This window comes from Micropterus dolomieu, linkage group LG14, assembly GCF_021292245.1.
Source record: "Micropterus dolomieu isolate WLL.071019.BEF.003 ecotype Adirondacks linkage group LG14, ASM2129224v1, whole genome shotgun sequence".
NCBI lineage: Eukaryota > Metazoa > Chordata > Actinopteri > Centrarchiformes > Centrarchidae > Micropterus > Micropterus dolomieu.
This window is the reverse complement of record NC_060163.1, coordinates 13,734,906-13,748,714: the sequence shown is the minus strand read 5'-3', so window position 1 is coordinate 13,748,714 and position 13,809 is coordinate 13,734,906. Positions and strand designations below refer to the sequence as shown.

The following is a 13,809-nucleotide window of genomic DNA, read 5'->3' as shown; positions in this document are numbered from 1 at the left end:
GTCGTGTTTAGATGTGTCATTTTATGTGTGCTATATGTGTATTAATTGTGTTGTTTAAAACAAGTATTACTCTTTAAAATGCATTTCAAATGCATGGTGCATTCTTAAAACTGTTTATATTTCATGGTAGCTCAAACTACAAAAGCCTTTTGTTTTAGAATTACACTATTACTCCACACAGCATATGTTTTCTATTAACATGTGGTGTGGGTTTTCTGAAAACACAACAAACGTGTGAAGTCCCACACAAGTCGTACAGATTCATTGACAAAGGATGAATCCCGCTCAGTCTTTGTTGACACACTGTTTGCTTCTTTCTGTTTTGCCCGTTAACTGTTGGATTTTCTCTTTTCCTAATCACCATAGTTTTGGCCCTCCTGTTTTGTCTCTTCTGTCTTTGTTAACCCCCTTTAACCTCCTTACCCTGCTCCTCTGACACCTACTAACCCAGAGTTCTACTGAAAGCAGAAACAGTTGTAGTTTGAACATGTGTTTGTGTATGCATATTATACAGTCTTTGTAGCCTTGAGACGAGCAATAATAAAAAGGTATTCACTGTTTATGTGGAAACTGCTGAGCAGCTGAAATTGGAAAATGTTGGTCTGATCTCGTTACATGCTATAACCAAGGACCATAGAATACTCTACAAGTAGTCTTGCAACTTTAATAATTTTTTCCAGGTATTATAATTATTATGGCTGGTAGTAAAAAAACAAAAAAACAAAACAAGCTTTCTCTCTCTTTCTCCTTCTCTACATAAGCCTTCCAGTCTCTACTCTGAGAGAGATCTCCTCTCGAGCAAGAACAGAGACGCCTCTCCCCCTCCCTCTCCCCCTCCCTCTCCCTCTCCCTCACCCTCTCCCTCTCCCTCACCCTCACCCTCTCCTCCCTGCCAGCTTTCCTCACTGCAGCGCCAAGACTCGGGGCCTCGGGGTATCAAGGGAATCCTAAAGAAAAGCCGCTCCACCAGCGTGGAGTCGGACCACAGCGAGGGCTCGACGCCAGAGTGTGCGCCGGCCCGACAAAGCAGCGTCGTCCTCAGCCACCTCGAGAACGAGGAGGAGATGGAGGAGGAGGAGATAGAAGAAGAACATCAAGAAGAGGAAGAGGTCAGTGGGGAAAATGACCAAGAGGACGAGTCACCGACAGATGATATCACAGATGGGGGGAGCTTCAGAGTCAACAGACAACAGAGGGAGGGAAGCAGCACTAGCAGCAGAGGGAGCTTCGAGGAGATGCAGAGCCCCTCGCCTGACGATAGCTTGGAGCAGACGTCCATAGTGTCGGAGGATGTTGAGGAGCTGGAGAGCAGTCTGGATTCAAGCATTGGCTCCTCACTCAAACAGAGGTCATTGGATGTACACAAACGCAGCATGCATTATGATGACAGACTACGTATAAGGCCTGAATGTGCATATTTGTGTATATGCAAAGGAAAAAGGGAAATAAAAAAATATTAAATAAAACTTAAACTTAACTAAACTTAAGCTCAGACCTGACAACAGTGAAACTTTGTATACTTTTGTAATTAGTAAGAGCTGTTTGAAATATAGCAAAACAAAGACAAACACTGATTATAGTACTGAAATCTGAGCCTGGTTCCACAAACTCTATAAAATGTAAATAAATTCCATCTTTGCACTGTTTCAACATATTTAAATAGACTTTGATTCATTTTATTTTAATACATGTGACTTAATCCCCCAATAATGAAAAACAAAGCATCATTACAGGCAAAAGCAGTAACTTTGAATGACACACATTTTTTGTAATATACAGTAGTTGTAATAGATATTACCTGTGACCAGGTAATATGGAAAAAGACAGAGAAGCCAGGGAGTACAACTTTTAAATATCTTTAAACTTTTAGTGATTCCTTGAAAAAACAGTGGAAATGACTCATGCATCTTCTGCCCTTTTTCAGACTGGCAGAGTTCACAAGCGACAGTGAGAAGAAGAACAGAGTGAAGAAGCCCAAACCATCCGAGCTGATCCAGACATCACTGGCCGATCGCTTTGGTCAGCTCCAAGGCGCTGAAAATGCCTGGAAGAAAAAGGTAAGTTTTTACTTATTAAACTAACTCTTTCTTTGTGTTGTGGGTTTTAGTAGTTAGTCAGTTAGTCTGAATAAAAGGTCTACAAGACTTCTTAACAATAAAAGCCATTTATGTTGGACTGCATTGTGTGTGGGGCGGGCAAAAGGGCAGTAATGAGCAAATACTACCTTATATCAAGACTTCCCTTCCACATTTCTTCCTCTGCTGAATCAGCTTATATCCCAGAGTTGCTGCCAAGAGGGTGTGTGGTGAGGGGAGGGGGGCTTGGGGGTGCAGGAGATTTGGGAGTGGTGATGCCAAAGCTAGAGATTCAGGGCTTAGCTGGCCTCCCAAAGAGAATGACAGACACACCCCTTCCCCTTGTAAAAACAAAATCCTACACCATGACCAAACACCTGCAAAGCTTCCTAGCTAATGCCTGTTTCCTTTGCTGGGGTTTGGACTCTCCTCCTCTCACCGAAGTGAAAAGAGAATTTCTTGCATAAGCAAGCTTTTGTGTTCTTTTTGGGCCTTTATGTCTCACAGAAACATCCAGGTCATACAGTTTTACACAGGTCAGCGTAGACGGGTCAATAGACACAACTGAGATATTTTGAAGTGTTGATAGAAGTGGATGCAGGTTTCTACATGCTCTTCTCCTCCACAAACGAGACCACCCTTGATGGGTTTAAGTGGAAAAGCAACACTACACTCTGTAATACCTAGTGCAAGTAAATAATGGTACTAAAGCAGTGGAAAAACTTGTATGTGCCACACGGACATCCCCAAAACAGCCGACTGGACATGATTGTAGTGATGTCATGTGTATTTATGGACCATCTCTTGGTTTGATGTCTGCCAAGATCAACGATCCTCTTGGGGGATTTCTGGTTTTGGCTCATCCTTCATCCAAGGATGACCTAACCTTAGAATAAATCCACTCTCAGTCTGGAAAAAGTCACTCTGTAAGTACAGACAGCCAAAAAATGTGAACAAATCCCCGGTCAACTAAATACTGAAAACTGATTTTATTTTTGTGTGGTCTGTCTTCATTATGACAAATCAACGCAAAGTCTAAAAAGATTTAGTGTAATTCCATTAATGGCACAAAAACTGCATCCTCAACACTCAGACGCATGAAAGAAGGGCCAAACCAGTGTCCAAAATGTCTGCAGATTTTTTCCTTTAGCTCTATCTGAGGTTATTGCCTGTGGATTGGCCTGGAACCTACTGTACACTGCTACTGTAGAGCTCTGGGAAACTAACTCACATCAGAGATAATACATGGTTTGGCTAAATTATCGGCATTGATGCCATGTCAGCATTAGCTATGGGGCAGTTCCATGCATGTGACTATTTTTGATATATCTCTATTTGTCTCCCAAGGAAGGGCTATTGCTTTTCATGTTTAGGCATGTAGAGCTGGAGCAGATGTTGTTGCTCTTTGCCTGATATGTGGGAGACCAGGGAAGGTTACACGCGTGGTACACACCACGGTCATCTTCAACTGGCTCCAGATGTTTCCTGTTAAGCCTGCTAAGCTTTTCTGTACAGCACATTTGGGTTGTAAAGTGAGGCCTTGTTGTGAATTCAATTTAAAAAGGGTCTGTCTTGTCTGGAATAATGATTGTTAATCATAAGTTACATTGACTGTTTGCAGCAGGTCATTAGTGAATGATTAATTGTAATGTAACAGAAAACTGCAGTTTGCCAGTACATTAAATTATACATTTTAAAGTGTACAGTACTGTCCACACAGACATCAAAAAAATATTTTGAAATCTACAGTTTGCTTTCAAATCTTTCAGGATTTGCTAAATGTCATGCTATTATATCCCAGTGATGACTCATTGAAGACTAGTCTGATCCAGTCCATTAAGACTAATGCTCTGTTGGAAATATTGTCCCCGGGTGTGTTGATTCCCAGAAAATGTATTAGAGATAATCAAATAAAGATGAGTTGATTACCTCCAGTGTGTTAGTGTGTTGAATTGTGTTTAAATACGTCATTTACAGAAGACAACTCATAGCTAATTAGTTAATTAGTTAGTACACCGAAAGGAATCAAACAGGGTGACATTTTCACTACCAACTGAATCATGACGCTAGTTTTATACCCTCATAAATTGGAATAATTACATGTATTGCTTTCAGTTTATAGTGTAATGGTGCCCTCTTTGCAACAGTTTTCCTTTCTCTCCCATCCTCCCAAATTTTATGCCAACTTTAAAATGACCCACATCTCTTCTTTAGTCTTCCACACTAAAACCCGCTCCAGCTGTTGCAGTCTAAAGTTGCCCTCCTATGTTCTTTCTCCTCCATACTCCTCTGATCATTTTTCTTCTCTCTTCTCCTTCTCTTCCTATTATTCCTCCTCCTTTTTACCCTTCCTTCCAGTTTCCTCTGTCCCTACCTGTGGACTCTACCCCTTTCACCTGCCTGTCAACCTTTCCCATCCCTTCAGGTGAGTGTGTGTACATACTGTAGATCCCTCTTTGCATGGACCTAATAAATAAAAGATTTTTTGTTTTGCCCTTATTTCTCTACCTGCGCTCTGGACAGCCTCTCACACTTACCGCTGAGAAATCAGAGCTGTCAACACACTTGCTGTTGCTACATGAATGTGGCTTGCTGGCCGTCAGTGGGTCCATATCTGTGTCAGTGGTTTGGCTGAGGCACTGCTTGCACCGTACAGTAAGGCAGGGCTGAGAAAAATGGTTTCCTGTGGGGGTTTGAGACCCTAGCCCTTTCCTACCCTCCCTTCTCTCTGGGGTCCTGTCAAGCCAAGGTATTTCCCCTCTCTGATTGACTCCAGAGATGGGCTGCTAGCTGGAGGGGCTGTGTCAGTCTGTCAGTCATTATAGTACCAAGAGACTGTAATGTAAGGTAGTGTATAAGTAAAAAAAGGTATTTTTGAGTCTTAATTGTTTAAATTAACAAGACTCTTTTACTTTTAGAGTGTTTTTGGGCGGCATTAGCTCAGTCTGTTCGGACTTAGCTTGGAAACCGAAGGGTCGCTGGTTCAAGTCCTGCACGATCATATGCCGAAGGTGTCCCCTGAGCAAGGCCTTGAATCCCAAACGGCTCCCTGGCCGCCGTACGATGGCAGCCCACTGCTCCTAAATAGGATGGGTTAAATGCAGAGTACTAATGTCCCCTTCCCCTTGAACGGTTCCATGGTGTAATGGTTAGCACTCTGGACTCTGAATCCAGCGATCCGATTTCAAATCTCGGTGGAACCTGAATTTATCCGCAATTTCCCCACTGTGGGACAAATAAAGGTTTTTTATTTCACTCAAGATGTGCAGAAACAGCTCTGTATGTCAGAAGATATATTCTGTCACTTCATGAAATCAGCAAGAGTTCACTTTGATGTTCACCCCTAGTACGTTGTCTCTGTGTGTATGATTAAATGTATTTCTTTGAACTTTTCTCATGTGTCAGGCTAATATGTTTGACGTTAAAGTAAAAAAAAAAATGAGTGAGAGGCAAGAGAGGTGTGTGTTTATGGTGTGTTTGAGCGGAAGATTGCCTGAGGGAAACTGGTGTTTTTCCGTTGTGTGACTACATGGCTGTTTGTATTTTGCAGTATGTGTCACGTTACTTCAGGACAAATAACGCAGGATTCCTCAGGCTTGTTATTTAAATATTATTCCATTTTTGTTACATGGTATTTCAATTTCCAGATACTTATACTTAAGGTTTTTTCTATTTTTAAATGATTGTTTAAGCAGGGGTGGAGAGTCTTACTCAGGGACAGTTCAACAGTAAATATATTGTTAGACACAAGATGTGACTGTTGTGAAGATTAAACTTTTGACCTCCCAGTCACAGGATTTCTTCGACTGCCAGGTTATTTTTCGTCTGCTTTTCCAAGCTCCCATTGGCTTTGTTCTGTTTAACTCAGATCAGCGTGACTGATCTTTCAAAATGAATATCTTTTTGGAAATAGTGTGAGCAGTAAAATAATGCAATAGTGACTATTGTTTTTGTCAATTCACAAAGTTAATAAATCATTTTTCTAACTGATTAATGGGTTGAGTAAAATATATTGGATGGTAACTGTAAGCATTTAATTAATCAACTAGGTGGAGTACACCTTGGAGAGGTCGCAAGTAAGTCACAGGGCTCTATTCATAAAATTGCTCATTTAAAATTCACATTTCAACAGGTTTAGATTTGTCATGAGCTAGTAACAGAGATGTATTGATGTCTGCCACTTTGTTACAGTATTATGTACTACTTGCTTTAATTGTATGGCTATACAATTAATCTTAGAACTGCGATATGAAAGTAGAATTTTAACACTCACCCATTGCCTTAGCTAGCCAAAAAGTGTGGCCAGCCATAGCTAATTAACGGTAATTCTATGAGTTGACAAAACTACAACTTGAAGACTCAGACGCAGTTGTCTGGTTATTTTGCACTTTACATGCCAGCGTCTATACCATTTACAGTCAGTCAAAGATGGGTTCCTCGAGTAAGGAAGCCTTTGTAAGGGAGAAACGATGGAGGTTCTAAATATCATTATCTCTGTATTTCTTATGTTTTTTTCATTTAGAAATAGAGTTGATTATGCGTGCTATAAACGTATCGTGTTTAATACTGTGAAAACAATCAATACAGGTCCTGAGGTTAATATAAAGAAAACAATATTAAAATTGCGATATTGGCCAGAAAAATCCCAAATGAACATTTTCACAACTCATTCAGCCTAAGCTTTTGTATCAACATGAATTTAATATCAAACATTTGAGGATAAACTGCTGATTTTGCGAGGAAACTACCCTGTCTGTTCTACTGCCACATTGACATCAGCCTGGCTGCAGTTCACCACTTGAGCCACGACATCTTTTTTCGCTTTAAAGCTGCTGACATCTGTGAGTGTTTAAGTTGACTCTCCAGAGCTCACAGTAAAGATGATGCTATGAGTTACAGCGTGACAGTCAGCAAAGCACAAAGATCAGTATTCGTCCACAAAAGAAAATTCCTCTGTGACTGTAACGAGCTGTTTGGGTTTTGGGAAACCCAATCATTTGTTTGTCATTTACTTCCATCTCCTGTGGCACACACTGCCCTGCTAGAGCTCTCATATAAATGTCTATAGGCACAAGTACATCCAAGAATATACAGTGCACATATAAATGCATGCAGGTACCAACCATGTAGAGTTTGCAATGCTTTTTTTTATCTGCTGGAATAAGGGTAGGCAGCCAGTAAAAACCCAGGAAGGGCCATAAAACGGTTCAAATATTTAGCAGTGGAATATCATTACTGTAACAGCTCCTAGGGCCCAGTGGGACCAGGGGGCAGTAAACCTCTGCTAATTCATTTTTAATGGTGGAGTTCAGGTGCAAAAATGGCAGCAGGAGTAAATCACGTAAGGAAAGCTCTACGTAGTGAGTAGTGGGTGATGGATGGCCTCTGGGTATATAAATGGGGATTTTGGTGTTTTATTGTCATCTCTCAACATTCCTTATGTTTTCTTTTTGGAAAATAGGGTTTGAATAACATAGAAAAAACTTCTGGAAGTAGTTGTTTTTAGGGAAAAGTCACACTCCCCCAAAAAATAATTAGAAATAGGATCTTTCATAATTTCCTATTAAATTCCTTTCTGCCCGTGACGTTGTTTCACCAGTAGACTCTTCTATCCTCATGCAGGCTTTCTTGCTCACACATGGTTTCTTCACTGTGTCCTCATAACTGTTTGTTCCTGTGTGAAATAAATGAGTAAACTAGAGCTTATGTACAGTTCTGAAAAATAAAAGACATAAATCTTAAATTTAATTGTATTTGAATAAATGTTCCAACAGACTTCTGGTGTAGATGTGGAGCCTAAGATGTCGCTGGCAGAGAGGATGAAGATCCTTAAAGACAAGGAGGAGCAGTGGAAGAACAAAGGCAAAGGAGCAGCCAACGACTCCATCCAGTTCACTGTGGCAGGACGCATGGCCAAGAGAGGTGAATCTACAGTGTGTTTATTCAGTGGCTTTTGCATTCCTTCAAGTGTCTTTCAGGTCTTACACTTCACTTTATGTTAGTCTTTATTTTTCTTTTCTTTTTTAAAGAAAGATGCAAATAAACAGTTGACATTAAGTTTTCAAATAAAGAAGGGGAAAAAACGACCCAATAATGTTTTGTGAAAATGGACAAACAAAACAATGATTGCAAGCCTTATAACAGCATACTGTATATAGACATTTAGCTGCATCATATTTGATCATTCATACACAGGCACAAGAACATCAGATAGGATATCTTCAGGGTTGTTGGATACTGTATGTAGGACCCATGAAGATGGGACCTAAAAATAATTCCCTCTAGAGCTGCAATGAGTATTCGATTAATCTCATTCCCTTGAAAGTAAACAGAATATCTTTGCACTTTGAACTGTTGTCCAGACAAAACAAGGCCTTTGAACATGCTACCTGAGACAAGAAAAAATAATTGACTGACAGATCAATAATAAAAATGATCCTTGCCGTTTGTGTTCCACCAGGTCTTGTGTCAGATACCGGAAAAGAAGAGTCACCTCTTGTCTCTCTCAAGAAGTCCAATGTCACACCTGTGAAGCCACTTGAAGGTAGTACACATAACCCTTCAACTTAGAGTCAGTGTGGAAGTCATTCAGGGAATCAATAATGTGATTAACCCAATACATCTGTTAATGCAGCATTATGTTGTGAATCAATAAGTGTATTCATACTTGAAGTGGACTCACATTACACAGGTTTCATTTAAATATTTTAGTAATTTAATATAATTTAATACTTTTTTAAAACAGTATTAATGCCAAAAAAGAATATTATTCTACACTAAGTTCACTAATCCACATTTAATCAGGCCTCTGTTTGTTTTTGCTGGACAGAAATCTCCAGTAGAACTGACGTCAAGGTGGAAGGAGATAAAAGGCTTGACAAGCTCGAGTCTTTCCTCGACAAGCTCCACAATAAAGGTATTTGTTGTTGTTCTTCAGTGTTATTCAAGTGTTTTTAAGGCCTTGTGTAGATTTGTTATCCCAGTTTTATTTTATTCCAGTCTTATGTCTCTTTTACTGTCACATCACTATAATGTGTATTGAATGTTACAAATAAGCATTTTTTAAGTGAACCTACACAGACATGGATTGGTTTATTAAATATCCCGCAAGCTCATAGGACAGGATGTCCCAACACATTTAGTATACATCTATCTGAATGAATCACCTTACCATTAACTTCTTCCGTCCACCTAAAAGCATAATTCAGCAAACACAAAAGCATCATTAGCAAGAGAAAATGTCCGTGTAACACTTCCTGTTCCACATCCCTCCTGTCTCCTGCCACGGTGGGCGGGTCAGGCGTGAGCAGTAGCAAGACATCCACCATCGAGGTGACGGCAGAGACAGAGAAAGAAGTGATGACCCTGGACGACGAGGAGACGTTCGGCAACTTCTACAAACCTGTGTCACCCTCGACACTCCTGGACTCCAGTGTGGTTCTGACAGAGGAGGACTTCAGCCAGATCCAGGCCGATACACCAAAGTCAGTTTATAATTAACAGTAATAACCTAAGAACTTTTTCTGTGCCTTATTGACAGAAATGTACAGTTTATGGGATCATTGGCCATTAAGCATGTCCTAGTAAAAATACTATTGTCCAACTGTCATTCTCAGGTCCTTGGTTGCTTAAATTCTAAATCACCACTGTTTTGTGTGTTTTTGTCTCCAGGCTCACGTCAGCCGTAGCAGAACACAAGCGGGCAGTGCGACCACCCAAAAGGATTCAGGGCTCCAGAAACCCACTGCGGGCTCTAGCTGCCCGCAACGACATCCGTCAGGTCTACACCGAGCAGAGGCTTAACGTAGCCACGGTGGAGACGAAGAGGATCCAAGTGGAGAGGAGTAAGTCTACTCAAACGTTCTTACTGTGGCACTGTTAAGGTTCTCACCCTAGCTAAGCTGAAGAGTCTCACATGGCTCAAGAGCTTTCAAGGACCACCCAAAGATAAATTCATAACCCAAATACTGTATAATGACAAGATACATTGTGGTGTTCCTGATAAACTTACAAGGTTCCAGCAGCCTTTAGTGGTTTCTGAAGGTTTTAGTTTGCTCTACTGCTGTCTGAAACTTTAACAATTATATATATAGGAAAACAAACAATAGCAGATGAATGCAATTACAGTCAATAATTTAAAACAATTTTGATACTTGAATGGAATCGCATAATACTGTAGCTCAATCAAACCCAGAACTTTGTCTCCTGTCCCACACTGTAAAATTCCCTTACTAAAAGCTCAAGATTTTACCCATCCAGAAACAAATCATCAAAAATGAAGGTTTTTCTAAAAATTGTAGTCTATAAGTCATTGTACCATGAGCTATAGAAACTCAAATCTTCAGGTCAGAATCAGATTTCTCCCTTAACCCAGTCTTATTTGGGAACCACATCTTACTTATTTTAAGAATATTTTACCGATACAAGACTCTGCTTCCTCTTTGTTTATAATTACTGTTTAGAGACAACTTTGTTACAGTTTCAGTTAGACCTTGAATTGAATAACATGCTGAACGCAAGGATGCATTGTTTCATCCTGCACCCTAACACCCCAACTAACTGTGGCTTAAGTTTAGGCGGGGAAATTGTGTTTCTCTAATCCCCTACCCCGATGACAAAAAAACAGGTTTCCCTACTACTACTACTGCATAAAGCCAACTGTAAATAGGTCATTTAAGTGTATGCACAGTAAACTCACTGCATGAAAGCAAAAGCTGAGGACTGAAGCTGTTGGGAAGGTACAAGCAGCTGTTCTTGTTAGCTACCTGATATTCTTATGCTGTATGTTCATATGCTGCTTGTGTGTTTCCTATATTCAGTTCCTCCCTATAGACACTCTTCACAGACTAGTTTGAACTTTTCACAGGTAGCACAAGAGGAAGTGAGCACCGCAGCTCTGTATAGGCTGTCTACTGTAGCTCACATGAAAGAATAAATGAGAAAACATGTTCTGTCTCTTATGATCTGTATTATAAATCAGGTTGTGGTCTTTATTTGTCAAAATTAGTCAGATAGTACATTAGATCAAGGAACAAAGTGTATCGGTTCAATTCTATTGACTGGTCCTCTTGTTTACTTTCCCTCAAAGTGGCAAAACACTCCAAAACAAACCTGGCCGATGTGGCCTTGGCCGGTCTCGCCAGCAAGGAGAACTTTCGCAAGATCAGCCTGCGCAGTGTGAAGTCCACCGATGTCGTGACCAATAACAGTGCCGTGCCTTTCAACAAGCTCATGCTCATTCGCATCAAAGGTCAGAAACACAAGAGAATGTGTTGTTTTTCTATAAATAGTATGGTGATCAATCACCCGTAACTGTATTTATTATGAAATGCAAAGGACATAACACTCAAAACTGCTGTTAATGGGAATCTTAAGTGTGTTTCTAGTGTCATTTCTTAAGAATTATAAGTTAATAAACCACAAAAAAAGAATATTTAATGACAGATCTATATCAGTTCCAGATTAAGGCTCTTGAAGTCTGGTTGCAAAGAAGTTTAAGCTGCTTTGTCACTGTCTGTAGGTCGGAGGCACGTCCAGGTGCGCTTGATGGAGCCCACAGCCCACTCTCTAAACAGTGGCGACTGCTTCCTTCTGATAACGCCAAAGCACTGCTTCATGTGGAGCGGAGAGTTTGCCAATGTCATTGAGAAAGCTAAGGTACTGAAGCTCGCACACAGAATGAAAAAAAGCTTCCCGAAAGTTTCAGAACCAGGTTTTGGATTTGAATGTTTAGCCCGGTGTTGATACAGCGTTATAAACTTTCCACTTGAATCCACTTTGTGCGACCAGGCATCGGAGATGGCATCGTTTGTCCAGACCAAGAGGGACCTTGGGTGTAAGGCCCCCCAGGTGACAGTTCTGGAGGAGGGCATCAACACTGAAAGCAGATGGGCCAAAGAATTCTGGAGTCTGCTGGGAGGACAGACCCAATACAGAGGTTCATACACGCATTTAACAATTTAACAACATAGTCAGGATCATCATCTGCTTTCTCTCACTGAGTCTACCTCTGCCTGTATTAAGTACAATTGATCTTGGTTTCTCTATAACATCAGGGTGTTTTTAGTGAAAGTGAGTGGAAACTGCTGCCCTTGTTTCATTGTGTGTGCGTGTGTGTGTGTGTGTTACAGGGGCAGGGGAGCCAGATGAGGATGAGCTGTATGAGAGCGGGGTGTTGGACTCTAATGGGGTGTACAGACTCCAAGGAGACAAACTGGTGCCTCATGAAGACGCATGGGCCTCTATCCCGAGTGTCTCCTTGCTCAACTCTAAAGAGGTAACTAGAGTCCTACTAGAGTAATGACCTCATATGTCTGGGAAGTGTGGAAAACTTAATGTGATCCATTTTGCACCTGGAAAAGTCTGCACAAAAAAAGTCTGAAAAAGGATGGTATAAAAGTTAGAGATGTTCCTAATGCATCTTTAATAATCCAGACATTCCAATGCTCATTGTTTCTGTTGTTTTGCAACAATAACTGCAATAACTAAACTTTCTTCCATCTTCTCTCCCTCCTTTCTGCTGCCAATACTCCACGCCAGGTCTTAGTATTTGATTTTGGCAGCGAAGTGTATGTCTGGCATGGGAAAGACGTGCCCTTGGGTGACAGAAAAGTTGCTGTGAAACTGGGCAAACAGCTCTACAGCGGCAGCTATGACTACAGCAACTGCAGGGTCAACCCTTTAGATGCCTCCTGCACGAATAAGGATGTGCCTCAGTGAGTACCACATGTTAATCATGCCACCTTTTCTAGCAGTTATCACAGTTGTAAAAGTGCTCTGAGTCTGTGGTGCACTTTTTGGTTTTTATTTTAGTTGTTTTGGATGCCTGCTGTGTACTTGGTAGATGCAGTTTTGTGTATGATATAAAGTGGGCATGATTGCACAGCAACATTTGTTGTTGATTATTGGTTGGGTTATTGTAGCCCCCAGTGGTTTTATCTTGCAAGTACAGATGCACAGAGAAGATGTTTTTAAATTGTGTGTGTGTGTCTTTCTGATTTCCAGGCAGGGGGAGGGTCGTCCAAGCTGGACTCTGTTTGGCCGTCTGTCAGAGCACAATGAGACAGCCCTGTTCAGAGAGAAGTTCCTGGACTGGGCCGAGAGGAAGAAGGAGGAAGCGGCTCAAGCTGAGGAAATAAAGGTAGACAGACTTCTGAAAATAACGTTGGAAGTGACTCTATGTCCATATAATATATGAATCAGTGCCAGCTTTCAGAAGTCTGTTTTGCTTGTTTGTCCTTGCTTTGGGTTCATATTTTGTGTTAATTCTTGATTGGATTGGATCTGTAGGTATGTCTTTAAAGGAATTAAGAAGAAGCACAATTCTGCTGTAGCAGTTCAATTCATGAATATACTGAGCTAAGTAACAAATTTAAAACTGAATAAAATGTTCTTTTTCTGCTCAGAGCCCAGTCTACTTCACCGAGCGTGCCCCATTTGAATTGGAGCTGCAGCCATGTGATGCCAAGGTCCTGCTGGACAACGAGCCGGAGCCGGTAAAGACAGTTCTGGAGGGGGTGAACGTCCAGCGGGGCCACGGCCTGGTGAGGGCAGACGATGAAAGACAAGCAGAGTTGGCTACAATAGCTGTAGACGCCTGGCACATCAAAGAACACGGTGAGGAGGAAATGCCTGAAAAGAGCCTGGGTCAACTTCATGAGGGCGATGCATACATCATCCGTTGGAAGTACTCCATCACCACACTGGGTGAGTCCTCCAAATGGGCACAGAGGTA

At 41.1% G+C, this 13,809-nt stretch overlaps 1 protein-coding gene and 1 non-coding gene across 5 annotated transcripts in view; both read left to right on the top strand.

Annotated features, from left to right (window-relative positions):
- The window catches only part of LOC123982827 (supervillin-like), a 44,300-nt gene that overhangs the window by 25,605 nt on the left and 4,886 nt on the right, over nucleotides 1-13,809 (top strand). For all 4 annotated transcript variants that reach the window (XM_046068699.1, XM_046068700.1, XM_046068701.1 and 1 more), the window contains 14 exons: nucleotides 762-1,348; nucleotides 1,925-2,057; nucleotides 7,850-7,997; nucleotides 8,536-8,619; nucleotides 8,905-8,991; nucleotides 9,376-9,559; nucleotides 9,747-9,919; nucleotides 11,164-11,325; nucleotides 11,596-11,732; nucleotides 11,865-12,012; nucleotides 12,206-12,351; nucleotides 12,615-12,790; nucleotides 13,080-13,215; nucleotides 13,481-13,781. In XM_046068699.1, the coding sequence (XP_045924655.1) occupies nucleotides 762-1,348; nucleotides 1,925-2,057; nucleotides 7,850-7,997; nucleotides 8,536-8,619; nucleotides 8,905-8,991; nucleotides 9,376-9,559; nucleotides 9,747-9,919; nucleotides 11,164-11,325; nucleotides 11,596-11,732; nucleotides 11,865-12,012; nucleotides 12,206-12,351; nucleotides 12,615-12,790; nucleotides 13,080-13,215; nucleotides 13,481-13,781 (2,602 nt within the window). The remainder of the gene's footprint in view (nucleotides 1-761; nucleotides 1,349-1,924; nucleotides 2,058-7,849; nucleotides 7,998-8,535; nucleotides 8,620-8,904; nucleotides 8,992-9,375; nucleotides 9,560-9,746; nucleotides 9,920-11,163; nucleotides 11,326-11,595; nucleotides 11,733-11,864; nucleotides 12,013-12,205; nucleotides 12,352-12,614; nucleotides 12,791-13,079; nucleotides 13,216-13,480; nucleotides 13,782-13,809) is intronic.
- On the top strand, nucleotides 5,207-5,278 carry trnaq-cug. The gene has a single exon. It is a non-coding gene; the product is annotated as a tRNA-Gln (tRNA).